At 42.6% G+C, this 18,247-nt stretch overlaps 1 protein-coding gene, 1 long non-coding RNA gene and 1 other non-coding gene across 4 annotated transcripts in view; 1 reads left to right on the top strand and 2 right to left on the bottom strand.

Annotated features, from left to right (window-relative positions):
* Positions 1-11,857, top strand: part of LOC102314618 (heterogeneous nuclear ribonucleoprotein L) — a 15,197-nt gene extending 3,340 nt beyond the window's left edge. The window contains exons 4-14 of one of the 2 annotated variants that reach the window (XM_005937989.3): positions 2,020-2,105; positions 2,367-2,463; positions 2,708-2,780; positions 7,205-7,237; positions 7,926-7,997; positions 8,405-8,652; positions 9,741-9,862; positions 10,310-10,511; positions 10,611-10,668; positions 10,827-10,937; positions 11,159-11,857. In XM_005937989.3, coding sequence (XP_005938051.1) covers positions 2,020-2,105; positions 2,367-2,463; positions 2,708-2,780; positions 7,205-7,237; positions 7,926-7,997; positions 8,405-8,652; positions 9,741-9,862; positions 10,310-10,511; positions 10,611-10,668; positions 10,827-10,937; positions 11,159-11,217 — 1,161 coding nt within the window. In that variant the 3' untranslated portion in view covers positions 11,218-11,857. The remainder of the gene's footprint in view (positions 1-2,019; positions 2,106-2,366; positions 2,464-2,707; positions 2,781-7,204; positions 7,238-7,925; positions 7,998-8,404; positions 8,653-9,740; positions 9,863-10,309; positions 10,512-10,610; positions 10,669-10,826; positions 10,938-11,158) is intronic. The other variant, XM_005937990.3, reaches the window with a different exon arrangement.
* A 164-nt stretch (positions 11,858-12,021) lies between these two features.
* LOC102314400 overlaps positions 12,022-18,247 on the bottom strand; it is a 21,521-nt gene continuing 15,295 nt past the window's right edge. The window contains exons 2-3 of the long non-coding RNA XR_316802.2: positions 12,908-13,167; positions 12,022-12,570 (exon numbers count right to left, since the gene is read on the bottom strand). This is a non-coding gene — a long non-coding RNA (uncharacterized LOC102314400). The remainder of the gene's footprint in view (positions 12,571-12,907; positions 13,168-18,247) is intronic.
* On the bottom strand, positions 16,919-17,082 carry LOC121815550. The gene has a single exon (XR_006055175.1). It is a non-coding gene; the product is annotated as a U1 spliceosomal RNA (small nuclear RNA).

Raw genomic sequence — 18,247 nt, 5'->3', positions numbered from 1 at the left:
ATGTTATTCCCGGGATTGCTGGAGCCACTCGCCTAGCTTGGGAGTCACCGCACCTAGTGCTCCGATTACCACGGGGACCACCGTTACCTTCACCCTCCACATCCTCTCGAGCTCTTCTCTGAGCCTTGGTATTTTCCAGCTTCTCGTGTTCCTTCTTCCTGATATTGCTGTCATTCGGAACCGCTACATCGATCACTACGGCCGTCTTCTTCTGTTTGTCTACCACCACTATGTCCGGTTGGTTAGCCACCACCATTTTGTCCGTCTGTATCTGGAAGTCCCACAGGATCTTAGCTCGGTCATTCTCCACCACCCTTGGGGGCATCTCCCATTTTGACCTCGGGACTTCCAGGTTATACTCGGCACAGATGTTCCTGTACACTATGCCGGCCACTTGGTTATGGCGTTCCATGTATGCCTTGCCTGCTAGCATCTTGCACCCTGCTGTTATGTGCTGGATTGTCTCTGGGGCATCTTTACACAGCCTGCACCTGGGGTCTTGCCTGGTGTGATAGACCCCAGCCTCTATGGATCTTGTACTCAGAGCTTGTTCTTGTGCTGCCATGATTAGTGCCTCTGTGCTGTCTTTCAGTCCAGCTTTGTCCAGCCACTGGTAGGATTTCTGGATATCAGCCACCTCCTCTATCTGCCGGTGGTACATACCGTGCAGGGGCCTGTCCTTCCATGATGGTTCCTCGTCTCCCTCCTCTTTCTTGGGTTTCTGCTGCCTGAGGTATTCACTGAGCACTCGGTCAGTTGGGGCCATCTTCCCAATGTATTCTTGGATGTTCGTTGTCTCATCCTGGACTGTGGTGCTGACACTCACCAGTCCCCGGCCCCCTTCCTTCCGCTTAGCGTACAGCCTCAGGGTGCTGGACTTGGGGTGAAACCCTCCATGCATGGTAAGGAGCTTTCTTGTCTTTATGTCAGTGGCTTCTATCTCCTCCTTTGGCCAGCCTATTACCCCAGCAGGGTACCTGATCACGGGCAGGGCGTACGTGTTGATGGCCCGGATCTTGTTCTTACCATTCAGCTGACTCCTCAGGACTTGCCTGACCCTCTGCAGGTACTTGGTGGTTGCAGCTTTCTAGCGGCCTCTTCATGGTTCCCATTTGCCTGCGGGATCCCCAGGTACTTGTAACTGTCCTCTATGTCTGCAATGTTGCCTTCTGGTAGTTCAATCCCCTCAGTTCTGACTACCTTCCCTCTCTTTGTTACCATCCGACTACACTTCTCCAGTCCGAACGACATTCCAATGTCATTGCTGTATAGCCTGGTAGTGTGGATCAGTGAATCGATGTCTCGTTCACTCTTGGCATACAGCTTGATGTCATCCATGTACAGGAGGTGGCTGACAACTGCTCCGTTCCGTAGTCGGTATCCGTAGCCAGTCTTGTTAATGATCTCACTGAGGGGGTTCAGGCCTATGCAGAACAGCAGTGGGGACAGTCTCCATATATATCTCGTCACCGCACATGCTTCAAATTATACCGTGATATGGATTTTAGGCCATAACCCCCAGCCCTAATACACAATGAGTAGCGTTATGTTAATCCGCTTTATATGGTGCACCCTACTGAAGAAGTTCACATCCTCAGACTGACATATTTAATCAATTTTTAAAATTTAACATGGATCTTTTATATAGTTAATGACACACCAACAGCATCAGTAAGTTCTGAACGCCACCATTTGGGAATTGCTGCACTCCACCTAGCTTATGATTACAGTTGTAAACCTTTTGAATGGGAGTACACTCAGGAATTGACTTCACACCTGCTGGTTGCACTTTAATGCTGCTTTGGGTAATTGCACAGTTAGAATTTTGTAACTCAGATTCTCAGACTGTACAGAAGGTGGTGCTCAGATTGGGGGGAAATCTGGGAGTTTCAAGAAAACTGATTATTTAAAAAAAATAACTAAATAGTATGAAACTTTTAAGGGGGGGTCAAAACTTGCATTAAGATTGTTTTGAATAACAAATCTAATCATAAAACGTGTTTTGTTTCATGTTCTCAGGACGTCCTCTACACTATCTGCAACAACTGTGGGCCGGTCCAGAGAATCGTTATCTTCAGGAAAAACGGCGTCCAGGCAATGGTTGAATATCCTTTCAAGTCCTCATTGGCTGCTATCTTATTTGTTAACTGTGAGAAACAAAGGAAAGCTGGTATCTTTATAAACATATAAGAAACAGGGTGGAGATCAGAAAAGTTTTTACAGTTGCTTAAAATTTACCCACAGTGTCTAACAGCATGTGGGGGTTTTTTCGTTTTGTTTTTTCTTGTCTCCTGTATTCTTTTTCATTCTTTAGTGGCATTTAAAAAGTCCAAATACACACCTTGTGCCCTTAACCATGCCATCACGTTTGACTCCGTTCAAAGTGCCCAGAGGGCCAAGGCGTCACTCAATGGAGCAGATATCTACTCTGGCTGCTGCACCCTGAAGATCGAGTATGCAAAGGTAACACCTGCAAATAAAATTCTTTGTTAGAAAGTGAATGTTTCTGAGTTAATGACATGTAATGAAAGCTAGTTATAAGTAGAACTGATTCTAGATAGTTTTTTAGCCAAAGCCACAGTAGATTGGAGGGAAAGAGCCACCGGTTTAGAACCCCGGTCCAGTCAGTTAAAATTTATTTTCATTTGACAGGTTAAAAGTCAGATTTGTTTATTCATATAATTTTTTTTTCTTCATTTTATTCCAGCCAACTCGTTTGAATGTGTTCAAGAATGACCAGGACACTTGGGACTACACAAACCCCAATCTGGGAGGCCCAGGTAAAACCTCAAGCAGCAGACACACACCCCCAGACATTTGCTTAGTGCTACATATGCTCTGTAGCTGAGAAGCCTGATACTGTTCAGCACCCTTACTGCCACTGTGGGGACTTGCAGCAAGCATGCTACTGGGCAGATGGAGGCAGCACTCTTCACTGATAATGCTACAACATGGATCCATTTTTTTTTAAGTGTATGTGGCATATTTTGAAACAAACCATTGTGGCATTATGACTGAAGCGTTACTTTGGGTCTTTACATTTCTCTGGGCTTTCAGGTTCATTAAGTAAAAACAAAAAAAAAGCAGAACTTGTAATTTTTTATTTTTTACAAACCAGCATATCGCTAAGTGGAGAGACTGGCAGGAACAGACAGAGAGAAAGATAACATAGCGAGGCTAATATTTTCTGTGGCATCTTGTTGTTCTGGTTTACTTGTGTACTTTACTTGTTACGTGACCCTCCCTTCAGACTCTTAAGATGAGTAAATTGTGGTGCTTGTGACTGTAGATCCTGCTTCGGCACCTGTCTAACCTAGTTTGTTTCCCAACAGCTCATTAAGTCAGTTCACCTCGGGCGGAAGTTACTGTCAGGAAGTAGTTTTCACTGTTTCAAGAATAGAGCAGCTTTCTTTTCCCCAAAGCAGTAGAGAGACTGTTTGCCTAATGCTGGGACAGCACAATAACAATATGTCCTCCTCCACAAAGAGTGATTTAAATAAATGGGTTGATTTTTCTAAAGTTGGGTGTCTTATAATAAATAATACTGCAAAACAACAAAATGCATAAAGGGTTAAAAACAGCCAGGCCAGTGATGGTGTATATATACCAGTCAGTTCACCTGCAAAGCGAACCCACCGTTAAACATTGTTTTTCTTTCTTTCTTTTCCTTGTAGCTGTTTTACGTTAAAGGAAGTCTATAACATTACAGAAACAATAAGGCTGGGAAAAAGCAGGGAGGTGGAGGCGTTTCTCTTGCTTGATTAAAACTAAATCTAATCTAAATTAGAGCTAATGCGCAATATTTGCTCCACTACTATTATTTTTAAAGCTCAAGTTGGTAATCATTTTGCAGTTTCAGACCAATAATATAAACAAATCTAGTATTCAGTCTTAAAGATTATGCTAGCTTCTTGTGTAAAGATGTTAAAATTACTTGGTTTGCAGGGACCAGTCTAATGCCTGAAATAGGCTTCAGCAGCAAATCTGCCTCAAAGCTTAACAGGAAATGGAAAATCCTTTTAACCTTACTTCGTAACCTGATGTGTGCGTCCTGTTAAATGTAATGACTTGAATGGCGTGAAAGGTAGGGGTGACAGGTTAGGACGTCTATTTCCCGCAGAAGTCTAAATCAAACTTGGACAGTTAAAGTGCGTTTTTGTTTTCTGCTGCAGAAAAGGTCGAAATGTCTTACAGCCTTTTCTTCACATTACAGCAGTGTGACTGACTGGAAGCAACAGTATTTACTCCTTTATACTGTTATTTGTATTTATTTTTTAAAATTTAAATAAGACATTCTGATATTCTTCATGTAACTTAAAGTAGAGAAGATTAAGGTTTATTTTTCCCAGTCCCAGTTTTGAGACATGTCTGTATGGTCACACTGACTGAGCATTGGCTGCTCTATTATTTCTCATTAAATGTCCTCTTGAATCAGTTCAGTCACAGAGAAGCTAACCTGCTATGTGCACATTTTCTTTCTGCTGGCATTTGCTGTTCCTGCCCTTCTCATGGCACATTTTTGCAGGATTGTTTTTGGATATCTGTTAGTACTATTACTTTTTTTTTTTTTTTTTTTTTTTTTTTTTTTCAAAGTGTGGTTAAACTTTGACTTTAAAGGTACTTTTTTGTACAACTGAAGTTGGTCTATGGTTGGGCTGTACTCTTGTGTAATGCCACTTTCTACCCCGAGGTACAGTGACTTAACCTAACCATTGTTAAACCAGGCGAACAGTTATTTACAATTGTAGTTTTTAAAAAAAGCTTGGTTTTTTTTTTTGTTTTTTTCTAATTAAGTTTAAGCATCTGAAGTTTTTAAGTGTTGCCCTCCTGCCTGCAGAGGGCAATTACAAAAGGTACCTTTAAAGTCACTTAACTGAAAAACATGTGTTTGCCACCAAGACTAATGCTGGTCTTTCCCACTGTTTTTAATTACACCTTAAAATTTACATTTTGGTTGACAAAACATGTTTGGGGGGGGTCGGTAGTCGGGTGTAAAAAGCCAAATGTGCTTCAGTTGAAGTTTGCTTCTGTATTTTATTACATTTAATTTTGGCTGAGAACAGAGGTGTTGGACCAGCATCAGTTGACTGGCTATCTGTAATGGGTGACTTTCAAAAAAACCAACTATGCACAGAAGCTTTGTGCAGATACACGCTGACATCAACACTCAGCGACCACCATCTCAAGCATCCACTTCTTCAGGGAGGACACTACCACTATCACACAGAGGGCCAAATGTCCTCTGAGATACCATCCATCCAACACGCCGATGTAGGACTGATACACCACTCAATCGTCATCTCTGCATTCTTGCACAAGATCCATGGAGACATTTGTAGAGTGTGGGGAGTTTTGGTACTGAGCTACACTCGGTCCCTCCCCTCCGTTTTCCCCCTTCTTCGTCACTTTGAGACACAAGCAGCTACAGTGCTCCCATTGTCTACACCAAACGAAGACTGACACCAGAGAAGACACAGCACCACCCACCCAGTCAGAAGCTAGTGACAGGCATCTTTCACCACAGCAGACGATGCATACTGATAACAATCAGTCAAGATCACATTTTTTTTAAAGCCTCGAGCTAAACTGCTCGTCACGCTTTGCGACACGAACGCAGCACACTGATGCCGTACCGACTGATCCACCTCACACCCTCGAATCAAGACATTTCCACTCACATTGGAGTCAACACAAGACAACTGATGAAGACAAGACACTGCTGACAACACCATCAGCACACTCAGAGTCCAGTCAGACCATCCACTGTGTCCCTCCCTCACATGGAGTTCAGCTTTTCTCTCTCGCTCTTTCTCCTCTTTCTCCCTCTGATTTTCTTACTACTTGCATCCCTGTTTAGCTTCTTTCTCCTTTTTTTTCTTTAAATATATTTAAGTCTCTAGAACCTGTGTAACACCTTCCATGTGATGCAGGTTTGGCAATTTGCGGCTAAGAGGAGCCAGCTTCCCCCCCACTGAAATGTGCTCTATGGCAGCTTCAAGTCCTACCTTTCCAAAACGCAACAAAAAGGATGGAAACGCCAACCAAGCTCCCCACCTACCAGTGGGCGTTTCAGCTTGCTAAACCAGGAAATCGATCCTGAGGTGGAGACTTGCCCCCCCCTCCCCAAAAAGAGGAAATGGATAAGAGTTTGGGATGAAATGAGTTGAGTGGAGAGTGGTGGAACTGCCGCAGCAAATGTCTTCCTCCCACTGTTTGTAAACTTGCAGTAAGTAAATCGAGACCTGTTCTCAAGGAACATAACTGCACAGCACCACATGACCCCAAAGCCCAGCTACCAACATCGCCACACAAGACAGACATGACTCCATTCTTTTTAAATTATTTTTTTCCTTCCCCTCACACAGGCTTAATCTCTTTCTGGAAGAGGCTGTGGTTCTGTTTTCTAATGTCAAACCTGCTCTCTGTATGTCTGTAAGCTGTGTTGTTGCTCCCTCTGTTGGCAGTTTACAGCCATCAGTAATCTCATCCATCTTCCCTGGAGCTGTGCTAGTTTCTTTGGGAAATAAATCATGTTTTAATCTGGAGTTTGGGTGTGAACTTAATGGGCTCGTGTCGGATGTGCTTGACAACAGATGGCATAAAAGATGGGCGTAGCTACCAACACTGAAAAGTTTCTTCTAAATGGGCGGCAGGGGGCAAAAAGACTTGCAGCTGTGTAGACGTCTATGGACCTCATTTAACACTTTCCTGATTGGTTTATATTCTCACCGAGTAACGCATTAAGTTTACCAAATAAACTATGGACACAATAAGGTTTTCCAGGGTGTCCTATTGGCTATTTGCTTGTGAGTCACAAGTTGTTAGCCAAAGAGTGAGCGGTGCCCTTCGGGTTCTCTCGTTTCGTGTGGTTTCAGAACTCATCCTGAAACTTCCTAACAAGGCTTCGCAAACCAATGGTGGTTACGTCCTTCTTTTATTTAGTCTGTCTGTGACCAACCCTGCTAATTACAAAGCGGCACACACCTGGTAAAGCTAGGAGAGTCTAAATTTGTCACCTGCAAAGGTACCAAGCTTGCATTTCTTATAAAACTCTTCCCCACTGAGGACAGAAAGCCTTATCATTTACGAGTGGTCTTAATGCACTCTCCACACTTACCTCGGGTAACTTCACTTGAGTTAAGATGTAACCATGATTAACCTGGCTTCCCTTCTGATTGTGTATGATTATTGTGTACCTGTACAGATGGTGATGCAGATGGCAATGGGAGCAATGCAGGTGTGTGTGAGCGTACAAACTTTTTTTTTTTTTTTTTTTTTTTTTTAAATTTAGCCATTTGTCATACTTATCCAGACTGACTTTGTTTGATACCCTTACCCTCTTCACCTCTGAGATCATCAGCATCCACCTCATCCTTGCCATTTACTCCTGTTCCACTTTACATGCTAAGGGGTTTAGCATTGTGGATGTTTTTGAGTTAAAGGGGTTTTGGGGTTATTTCCTTAGACCCTAATTCTGTCTTTGTCATTCATTACACGTCCTTGCCCTCCCCACCATTCCTTTACAATCACTCAAGACCAAAAGGGGCAGTTGCTGAGATGGTTGAGATGTTTGGAGTGTAATCTGTAATCTGAGCGGCTCTCGCAGGCCCGATGCATCTGGCCTGTGAGAGCCAGATGCATCAATCTTTAAATGCATGCGTTTCTCTTAAGTACTCTGATTAGTTTCTTTTTTTGTTTTTGTAATTGTTCCTCTGACAGATTATTTAGACGCTTTGGTGTGCACTCTGATGCACCTTTGGCATCAAAATGTCAGTTTACCATAATACATATTTTGTGCTCAAGCATCCCATTGTCATGTAGAGATTACAGTTCTGTTTCCAGACTTTTCTTGTTATATTTATCACCTTTATTTTTTTTCTTTCTCTATCCTTTTCTTCTTTCCTTTTGTCTTCCTGTTCTTATAGACGATGTGAATGCCAACCCTAACAAGCGCCAGAGACAGCCTGCTCTGCTGGGCGACCACCCTCCAGAGTACGGTAAGGCTCTCACGCCCCTGGGGAACAAGAGAACCCACTGAAACACAACATGCAAAATGCTGAGCTAATCTCCTCTGTATGTGGATTAATCCTAGTCCCAGACTGAAAGAAGGATTCAGTCGAGATCTAGTTTAAGACTAGGTTTATTAGCCCTAAACTGGGGAAACTGAGGTTTAAACTTTAATAATCCAAACTATCTACATCCAATATGAGTAAACAGTCATTTTAAACTTGGTACGTTCAAGTTAAGACGATTGTGTAAATTGGGTCCTCCACACAGTGGCAGTGAGGTGGTGCTGTGTCCTATGTAATTGGCTCTACAGATTTCTGTATTTACCTCACCCTGCTTGATTACTGGGGTTATTTTCACGTTTTCTCACTTTCCTGATTTCTGCCTCGTTCTTCAGGAGGCGGTTACCATGGTTACGATGAAAGCTACGGATCCCCGCCCTACGAAGGTCGCCGTATGGGTCCACCAATGAGAGGGCGTGGAGGGAGAAGCTACGGTCCAGGCTACGGACCTCCTCCCCCTCCTCCTGGCGAGTACGGCGCACATGCTGATTCGCCGGTTGTCATGGTGTACGGGTTGGACCCTGTCAAGATGAACGCCGACCGCGTCTTCAACATCTTCTGTCTCTATGGGAACGTAGAGCGGGTCAGTGCCTGTTTTTTAGCTGCGAAGCTGATGGTTGAGCTGCTGCAGTGTAAATCATCAATCATTGATTGTGTTTGGTGTATGTGAAAACATCCTTCATCTCCCTTGAGCTCAGTAAACACTTTCCTGTTTATACTGTGGGTTAAATCATGAGTTCTAAGTACTGTATTGATAATCATGGGTATGTTCACGCTCCCACAGTTGGTCAGAACTGTCCTGGTTTGAAAGAGCTAAGATGAAGGTGGGTCTTTTATAAAAGACATCAGTCTTTTATATCAGGCTATGGTCTTTATTTTAACGACATCGGTGGATGATGTCAGAGTTCGGAGCTGATGGATGTTTTCTTATTGTTTAGGACCAGAAGTCTTCAGCAGTCAGACCTCTGCTGACCATTAGACACGCACCAAAATCATCTTTTATTAGACCTGTGTTCTTTCTAAGTCCCTGGGATGTCGTGCCTGTGGGTCCTCATGTGTGCTGTAGTAATTAATATGAACTTACAAAACCCTGTAACTCTATATTATGACTTAAACCTAATATGGCACCTTTGAACAGTAAAACCTGAAGTGAGATTACTTAGGTGAACGTTAAGTTAATGCAAACATTTAAAATAATGAACACAGGAAAATGTAAACCCTGCGTCGGACCAGCACAGGCTCATGATTTTAAATGGTAACTGGTACAGGTGCTGTGTCCAGATTTGCTACTTAAACTTGCATAACGGTCTCAATCTTTTTATGCAGTTAATGTATATTCCTTCAGAAGTAAATGCACTGACATGAACATTTAACAATGACTCAGGAGGTGTCTCACATTTGTTTTTCTAACTCCTGTTTGGATATAAAAGCTCAGCGAGCAGGATGAAGTTACCAGCGAGCAAAATTTCACACTGAGAGTGAAACAAAGGAATGTAAGCAGGAAGTGTTATCATGGCTGAAACGGAGTCGATATTTTCCACCTCAACAATGCCACACTTGTTCCAGTTCATCAGCACGCACACAAGTCGAGAGCAAATTGATTCTGTGTTTAGGTCAAAGCAAAAGGCAAATAGCAGAGCACCAGTCAATCCTGTCTTTGAACCCTTCCAGGTGAAGTTCATGAAGAGTAAGCCCGGAGCAGCCATGGTGGAGATGGGAGACTGCTACGCTGTGGACCGTGCAATCACTCACCTCAACAACAACTTCCTGTTTGGACAGAAACTGAATGTGTGGTGAGTTAAACTTGAACAGTTTAATCTACAAGTGTCAGACTGACGAAATCGCTCCAGGACCATCTGAGCCCGAACAAAGCAGCTTCTAGTCACACACAACAGTTTCACTCGCCCCAGTGTTAACTGATAGCCGTTTGCCCCGGATTCTCTAATCTATCATCTGGATAGCAGTTGGAGTTGAAAACATCTGACCAATCACAAACAAGAAGTCTACGGGCAGCAGAGTGGCTGATGTTAGTTTCACTTTAAAGACTTGAATCACACAAAGGCTGACACACTGTTTTAGTCCAAAGTAAAGGCTGTGGAAATGTCGTCACAAAACATGGACACATCACCCACTGGTTTATGCCTGAGCTTCTGAAGCTGCTGAGTTTTGGAGACTTAAATAGTAAGAGCCATAAATGATTTTAAAAGGCTGATCCCCCTCCCCCCTCCTATTCCCTGCAGCGTATCCAAGCAGCAAGCCATCGTTCCTGGTCAATGCTACGAGCTGGAAGATGGCACAAGCAGCTTCAAGGAATTCCATGGCTCCAGGAACAACCGGTTCACCTCCCCAGAACAAGCAGCTAAAAACCGCATCCAGCACCCGAGCAACGTGCTGCACTTCTTCAACGCTCAGCCAGAAGCCACGCCGGAGATCTTCTCTCAGGTCTGAATCCTTGGGCTGCATGTGCACAGTTCCTCCTACAAACTGTGACTATCACAAGTGTTGCACCTGCAGACCCTAACGATGTTTGTCTTCTTACAGATTTGTGACGAGATCGGTGTCAAGGCTCCTGTTAATGTCAAAATGTTCACAGGAAAAAGTACGCTGCTTTACACCCGCCTCCTCTTATTTATGTATTTGAGTTATGCCAGTGAGCTTTAAGAAGACTGGCAGATGCACCCGATAAATATTTAAAACGATGACTGAATCTGAATAAAATCTAACGTCTCATCACATTTCTGCATCTGTGCCCACCAGGCGGAGCAGCTCCCAGTGATCGCAGTGCTTCAGGTCTGTTAGAGTGGGAGTCGATCAACGATGCTATGGAAGCTCTGGCCATGATAAACCACTACCAAATGAAAAATCCAAGTAAGTTTTCAATGATGCTCTCAAGTATCCTTTTTTTAAATTATACACAGTAAGCAGTTGTCAGGTTAAGAGTTAGTTAACTCTAAGGAGCTGACCATGCTTCACCTACACACTTGTTAAAGCACACATTCAGTTCAGTTGGCTCATTGCAGGAATTTTGTATATGGTTTGTTTTTGTTTCTTTGGGTTTAGCTAACGCTGACTCTCTCCTCTCTCTGTAGCCGGTCCCTACCCGTACACCCTCAAACTGTGCTTCTCCACTGTTCAGCACGCCAACTGAGCGCTCTTTTGTATCGAGGAAGCTGAAGATTGGTCCTGCATTCCCATGTTCACGTGTACTTAGACCATAACTGCTTGCGGCACACCACGGGGGAGAAACAGATTTTCAACAGTCATGTATTGTAACCTCTCACAATGCAGTTGTGATTCTGTGTATTTGATATATTAAGCTTAACTAATGCTAACAAGCATTTAAACTTTTGATATTTATCCCCCAGATGTGTGGCATCAACATGTTTTCACCCCAGCCCCTCAATTACTGCCGTTTTTGTTAGAAGCCTCAAGATGTCATTGGACGCTTATCTTCTGACATAACAGCTGTATTTGTAACCCTGAGAGTGAGAACAAGTTGGCATTAGAGTATCAGTTTTTGTGTGTCTTCAATATTAAGTTGTCCTTTTTACTTTTTTGTATCATGCAGGAACCTGACATAGAACATTTAAAAGATTGTTCTAAGCTCGGGTTGTTCAGTGGCAGTGGACAACATGGTTTTGTAAAAGCTGTCTTTTGCAACTTTTATCAATTTTTATTTTTTTTTGTTTTGTTTTGTTATTTTAATTTGTCTGTTTAGGTCTGCGTCTTCGTGTCTGGTGCGCAGAGAATTTTGTTCTTACAAAATAAAAAACAAACTTGAATTCAAACTTTATTGTTCCATCATTCTGACTTCACCGTTCACTCTTCGGTGTCGAGTGTAAACGTGACCCTCATTTTATAATAATGCAGCTCAGAGTGGAGCGGTGTACTGCAGAAATAGATCAGCTTTAAGGTTTTATAAAAGCCAACAGAATCAACAAGAATGAGAATATTCAATCAAAATGAGTTTTATTTGGCAACATAATTCTAAGTTGTCTCCATCAGGGAGCGAGTCAGACCCAGATCTTACTTGTAGCACCGGTTTTTATATAGATAACCTATTCTTGACAACGCACTTTATTGAAGTAGGCACCGCTCAATTATGAAGAAAAAGTCGCATTATTATATTTAGTAAGATACCGAGGCAGTATTCCTAGAATAACATTAAAATACCAAGAGGTAAGTAAAATACCTTGAAATGTGCATGAACAAAACTTAAACAGCACTAAGATATGCTTAAAAAAAAAAAAAAAAAAGATGCCAGTGATCCAGATCTGAGGAACACGAGGGAGTCTGTCACCTACACGTTGTGGTCATATAAGGCTGGACACTGTTCAGCATCAGAAGGAACTCGGGGCCCGCCACGCTAGCACAAGGTCAGATACCGAGTCTGAGGAATTCATCCTGGTGTTCTCTAGCTGGGCAGAAGGACATCTGCCCTCCGTCCACATGGAGTCTGTTTCTTTCCAACTGTCTGATGCTGCCGCGGCAACATCGCAGGCTGTGGGGAAGAGAAAACACACTTTATCCCACAAGCTGGTACATTCCAGCTCTACAGCAGCCAAAATAATGAAACAAAGGACCTTCACACAAAAACAGCTGTTCTGTGTAGCCTATTTAATTAAAAACCTTAAGGTAACAACTTATTTCATAGTGTATTCCTCATGTGTTTTATCAGAAGCACACTTGTACTTTTAAGATTAGGCTTTGCACTTTCTATGCTTTGAAAGCTTATAGGGTTGGATCAGGTGACCCTGAATCCTCCCTTACTTATGCTGCAATAGGCCAAGGCTGCTGGGGGCTTCCCATGATGGACCAAGTGTTTCTTTTTCACTCACCATCTGTTGTCTGGGTTTATAAATGTTCTCTTTCTCCCCTCCGATTTGCTATTGTCTTCTCACACCAGCTCATCTGCCTCATCTCCACTTCCCATCCACCTTATCTGGAAATTGGCAAAGCATCCAGGCCAAACAGAAAGAAGACACTGCACGCAGATGTGCTTTGTTTTTCGTGTGGTAAGCCGGCTGGTTTGGACTCGGGTTTTGGGAGAGGACAAATAACATAACAAACCCTCAGGAAACTGAGGAGCCAGAAAAACCTGCAGAAAGGCAGACAAGACACAGAATCAATGACACACAAGAATCAAACAGCAGCAGAATCTCTCTTCTGTTCACTTTAATCTCTTTCGTGTTTCCACTTTAGCGCTGTCGGTGGATAGTGTGTTGCCTTAAATATCCAGCCTAAGTCAGACGAAGCTTTGGTTTCTTTCATTATGTCCAGTCAGAGGAAAGTCTCACAAGCCAGACAGCTAGAAGGACGTTAGTTCAGTGCAACAACTCATTGAGCAGCCTTTAAATGAAGCTACTCTAAATAAATTATATGAATAAATAAATTATATGAATAACAACATGACATCTTGAAGCCGAGACATCAGTATCATATCTGAGACAAGTCAAATTAGTGCATCCTTAAAGCAGACAGTTCTGCGTTGTGATTGATCCGGAGTCTACGGTCACTGTATACAATTCTGCATTCATTCATACATTCATTCATTCAATGAGCCTTGTAGATATTTCAAAACCAGGCTTTCCTGTGCTGATAACAGTTTTGCTAGGGACACAAACTATTTGTTCTTTCCACAGTTTGTACAAGAAATATATCTGGCTACTTTAAGCATAAGAATGCAGTTGTGTAAAGGTAAACCTTTTACCAGAGAAGGATGTAAGATAAACAGCACACTGTTAAGGCCCTTTTACATAGAAAGTAGCACTTCGCTCTGAAACCCATCCTTTTCTACTTCCTGCGCCTACAGTCACGCCAAGATCAAACACACTATGAACAAAAACATGGAAAAGTTGATTCTATGCGTGTCCGAGTTCAACGAACCCGAGAGGAAAGCACTGTTGAAACAACATAGTCTTCACTAGTAGGGGTAGTGCCAAGGCGCTCTCACTGATTAGAGATGCATGTTTTGAAGTGACAGGGAGCAGGTGTATGTAGTCCACGTAGAGCAAGAACAAAAAAAGACATACAGGCAGCACACAGAGGCAAACGCAACACAAATTTTTGACTATTCACTTCAGCTAGCAGTCAGCGCAGTACATGCCACTGTTTGTCTTGTAAAGGACCTTTACAAGATAAACATGAAATAAAGACGAGTGCATAACAAAGATGCCGATTGATTCAGAGATACCGCTGCTTATTGAGAAAAAAAGCACAAGCTCCCACCTGCCTGATCATAGCATGATCAGGCAGGTGGGAGCTTGTGCTTTTTTTCCTCTGTGAAGCAGAAATCCACTGGAAAGAGGTCATTACAGCAAGTAAGCCTCAACAACATGAGCAGGTCAGTTTTAATGAGCCTGATTTATCCTCCAAGTGTGAAATACTGCGAAGCAATCGTTTTACGACAACGTGGAAGTTTCAGAAACGTACCAAAGAGTGCTTTGGCACTCTTTGGTAGTATTGTAGACAATGTTAAACTTAACCATCATCTCGGCCTCCTCTGATGAGGTAGTGCTTTGGCACGAAGCACTTTTTCAGTAACTTATCTGTCTTGTAGAACTGTGCTCCAAATAAAGAACTTTGTGTTGACAAGATTGTTAGTTAATCATTTACTAGGGCTGCCACGATTAGTCAACTAGTCACGATTACGTCGACTATCGAAATCGTCGATGACTAATTTAATAGTCGACGCGTCATTTGAATTTGAATATACTCCGGTGTCCTGTTATATTTCAGATAGCAAGGAGCAGACGGCTGAGTTTACACCGAAACAATCTGCAAATTTCATTTAAATTCAATAAACTATCATCTTGTCTTTATTTTTAGTTAGCACCTTAAAAGCTTAAAGCTGTAAGCTAATGATAGTTATATAAGAGCAGATGCTGCTGGTGCAATAAGCTGTAGTTTTACGTCCAGTGGATGATGATCTGATTAGTCGACTAATCGCAAAAATAATCGGTGACCAGTCGACTATCAAAATAATCGTTTGTGGCAGCCCTAACGGACAGCAATTCCCCCCCCCCCCAAAAAAGTACACACGTAAAACTGCGGTGTTAAGCGATGTGGTTGAATTTGGGTCGCCTAACTTTTGTGCTGGTGCGCCAAAAAAAAAAAAAAAAAAAGTTAGGTGCACCAGTGCTGAATGTTACTTAATCTTAAACTCAAAAAGCCATCTGAAAAACTTCCCTACATACGAGTCTGCCCATGACTACACCGCTGTCACACTGCCAGGTTCACGGTGCCCTGAGCAAGCTTGTGAAATTTTTAAATACAACAGGGATAAATGTGAGAAACACGGCCAAGATATTTATAGTGTTATTGAAGAGTATTAGCAAACTGGTGGCTTAAGAAATGAACTACGCTATCTTGCTTTTGAGTGCGAACACCAAAGACTGGACTACATAAAGAATGTATGCCAAGAGAACCTGACAATGTAAGGTGGAGGAATATGCAAAATTTAATAAATCCCAACTCACAATCCTGTTTTTTGGTATGATACCAAGTTTGGTTAGTCCTCTCTGTTTTCTCTTAATCTAACTCCAAAACAAAGCTACACACAAACAACACGAGCAAAGGTTGTCACTGACTGACAAATGACAGAGGTATTAATAACCCTGGATAGTTTCCTAGGCAACCACAGCCTGAATGCCTGCCTGCAAATGTCATCATTATAAAGAAATGCGCCAGAAGCGAATTGCTTTTTGTTCAGACACTCCTTAATGTGTAATTGCCACAACACTGCAGCACCAACTGGAAAAATACTGTCAGCCTTAATTTTGTTAAAATGCCGTTAACGCCATAACCACATTAATGTGACAAATCTCTGTTAGCGAGTTAGCGCGGATCGCCCCGTGCGTGGGGCTGCACGGCGTCGACGCGGTCAGCTTGTCATTTTAACAAGATTAACGCTGATAGCACTAAAAAAATACACATTTTTTAAATTCACATGATTACCAACTGCAACATTACTCTACCGACTCGCCTGCAGCATCAGTGTTGGCTGATGATTTATCAAACACTCTCTTTAGCTGGGCACACACACACACAGTCCAACAATGAAAGCCTCTGTAAGCACCACGGTCATTTCTTAGTTTTAGTGTTGATCAAATCTGCTAACACAAAGAGCTGGCTAAGCTGAACTTGTACGCCCCTCAGACTGGAACTTCTTACACTTTGGCTCCTTCCTTAGTTGTAGGTAGGTGGTTTTGAATATGGGTTTATTGGTGGAGATGCCTTTACTGAAGTTATTAAATCAGTCCACAAAAAATTATTGCAAAATACTGAACACTGTTTTTTTTAAACAATTGTAATTGTTTTGTGGCTGTTTTTTTGGTCAGGTTACCGTTTTTATGGTAAAAATACCGGGGTTGGAGAGGCTGTAAAGAACAGTACCTACAGGGCTTTGGTAAACGTTTGTCAATCTGATATAGTAAAACCTTATGAGTGTTAGATTAGTGCACTTTCAGCTATGTAAGCAAAAATAGTGTTCAAGTCACAATAAATAAATAAATAAAAATGCACATTTTAATCTGCAAAATCAAAGATGAGAGGATATTTATTTTTATCCATGTGGTGATTTTTAATCAATACAGGACACAGAATGAGCAAATTCCTTCAGTAATAAAAGTTCCGAGACAAAGAGCAGACCAACTTGCAAAGCTCTGTCTTCCTTTGGTGGAGAACAGGGAGAACTACAAATTGCACTCAACAAATGAGCCACAGCAGCCAGTCCTGACATCACTCAAATCACCCGCTCACTCACATCTCCCTGAGATACTCAATAAGAAAAATCTCTGAATCTGTCTGAGTAACTGAGTTTTGGGGGCTGTTTTCTTTGAACATGTGATCAGGGGAGAGCGCGAACGCAGTCCCCCACTACCAGAAATTATGCAGTCGAGATTCCCACATTTGGGGAATTCGCAGGGGTCAGCACAACCGGAGTGCAATGGCTGAGCCTCGCCCTGGGTGAACCACCTTCTTGATCATGGTATCTCCCCTGCCAGGTAAGTATGAGTTGTTCACCTCACACATTGGGGACTCTTTCACACACAAACCCTGCACACTCACGGTGCTCACAATCTCACAATCAACACAAACACAGCCTGCAGGAGGCTGGGACTACACACTATTTATATACACAGGAAGGAGCTTCCAACAGAGCCACATCAGGTTATTTCGTCTGTGAAGGTTCACAGTCATCCAGGTCATCGTAGTCAAGCTCCTTTGATCAGGTTATTTCGTTTTAATAAAATACGGAGAGTCTTTCCCATCATGCATTGCTGCATCTGCACAACAAAAGCTAACTGAAAGATCACAATAGTTAATCAATTTAACCTCCTTAAATCCACCAACAAACCAACAGGAAGTTCAAGTAACTCCAAGTTGAATCAAACTGCAGCTGAAAACTGTTTGATTCACGTCTGATGTTTAGAAAAAAGGAAAAAACGCATAAAGCGCACACGTTTTCTGCCAACAGCACAACCACTTCCTGTTCCTTTGTTATGTGCTGCTGAACAGTTCACTCTCCTCCTGCTGCTGCCCCCTACTGTCCCGGAGTAGGAACAACACTGTTTATTGCACACACATATTCTAAGAGCTTCCTTGTGTGTAAACAACAGCAAAGAAGGAATAAGATGAGTTTCTGTCATAATCAGACTGAACATCCACTCTATCATCACATTACACTGTCTGCAAAGCTCATTTCAGCCTTGTAGAAACATCTGCACAGATTAGAGGATGGTGGCATGTAAGGCTACCAGTGGCATGAAGTCGTATATGAGGGACAAGCCCACAAAGTGTGAATACAAACGGTTTGTTCAAGCTGTTTGGGCACCGGGTCACACGTGACAGTTTTTTGTGTACACAGGAAAGAGTGAGGTCAACATAAGTTATGGTCTGAGCTGCTCGTCTGTCATAGATCTTTAAACCATTTTCTTTGCTCGGTGGTGGCTACACTTTGGCTAACTGTTCTACCAGCCCTGCCCTCTTCCACAATCTGCATAACACACATGCTGGCTGCTGTGGAACCATTAGAGGAAAGAAAAGGGAAAAAACAGGCTGTCTTTCTGCACATGGACAAAAATGACTTTCCTAACACGACTGAGAGGGACGAGCTGCCCTGGATTAGAAAAGAAGCTGCTGTTTGTTAAGTGGATGAACACTCGGGAGGTGACAGT

This window comes from Haplochromis burtoni, unplaced genomic scaffold, assembly GCF_018398535.1.
Source record: "Haplochromis burtoni strain Fernald_Lab_line unplaced genomic scaffold, NCSU_Asbu1 Contig_238, whole genome shotgun sequence".
NCBI lineage: Eukaryota > Metazoa > Chordata > Actinopteri > Cichliformes > Cichlidae > Haplochromis > Haplochromis burtoni.
Note: the sequence above shows the minus strand (reverse complement) of the source record. Positions and strands in the feature narration are given on the sequence as shown.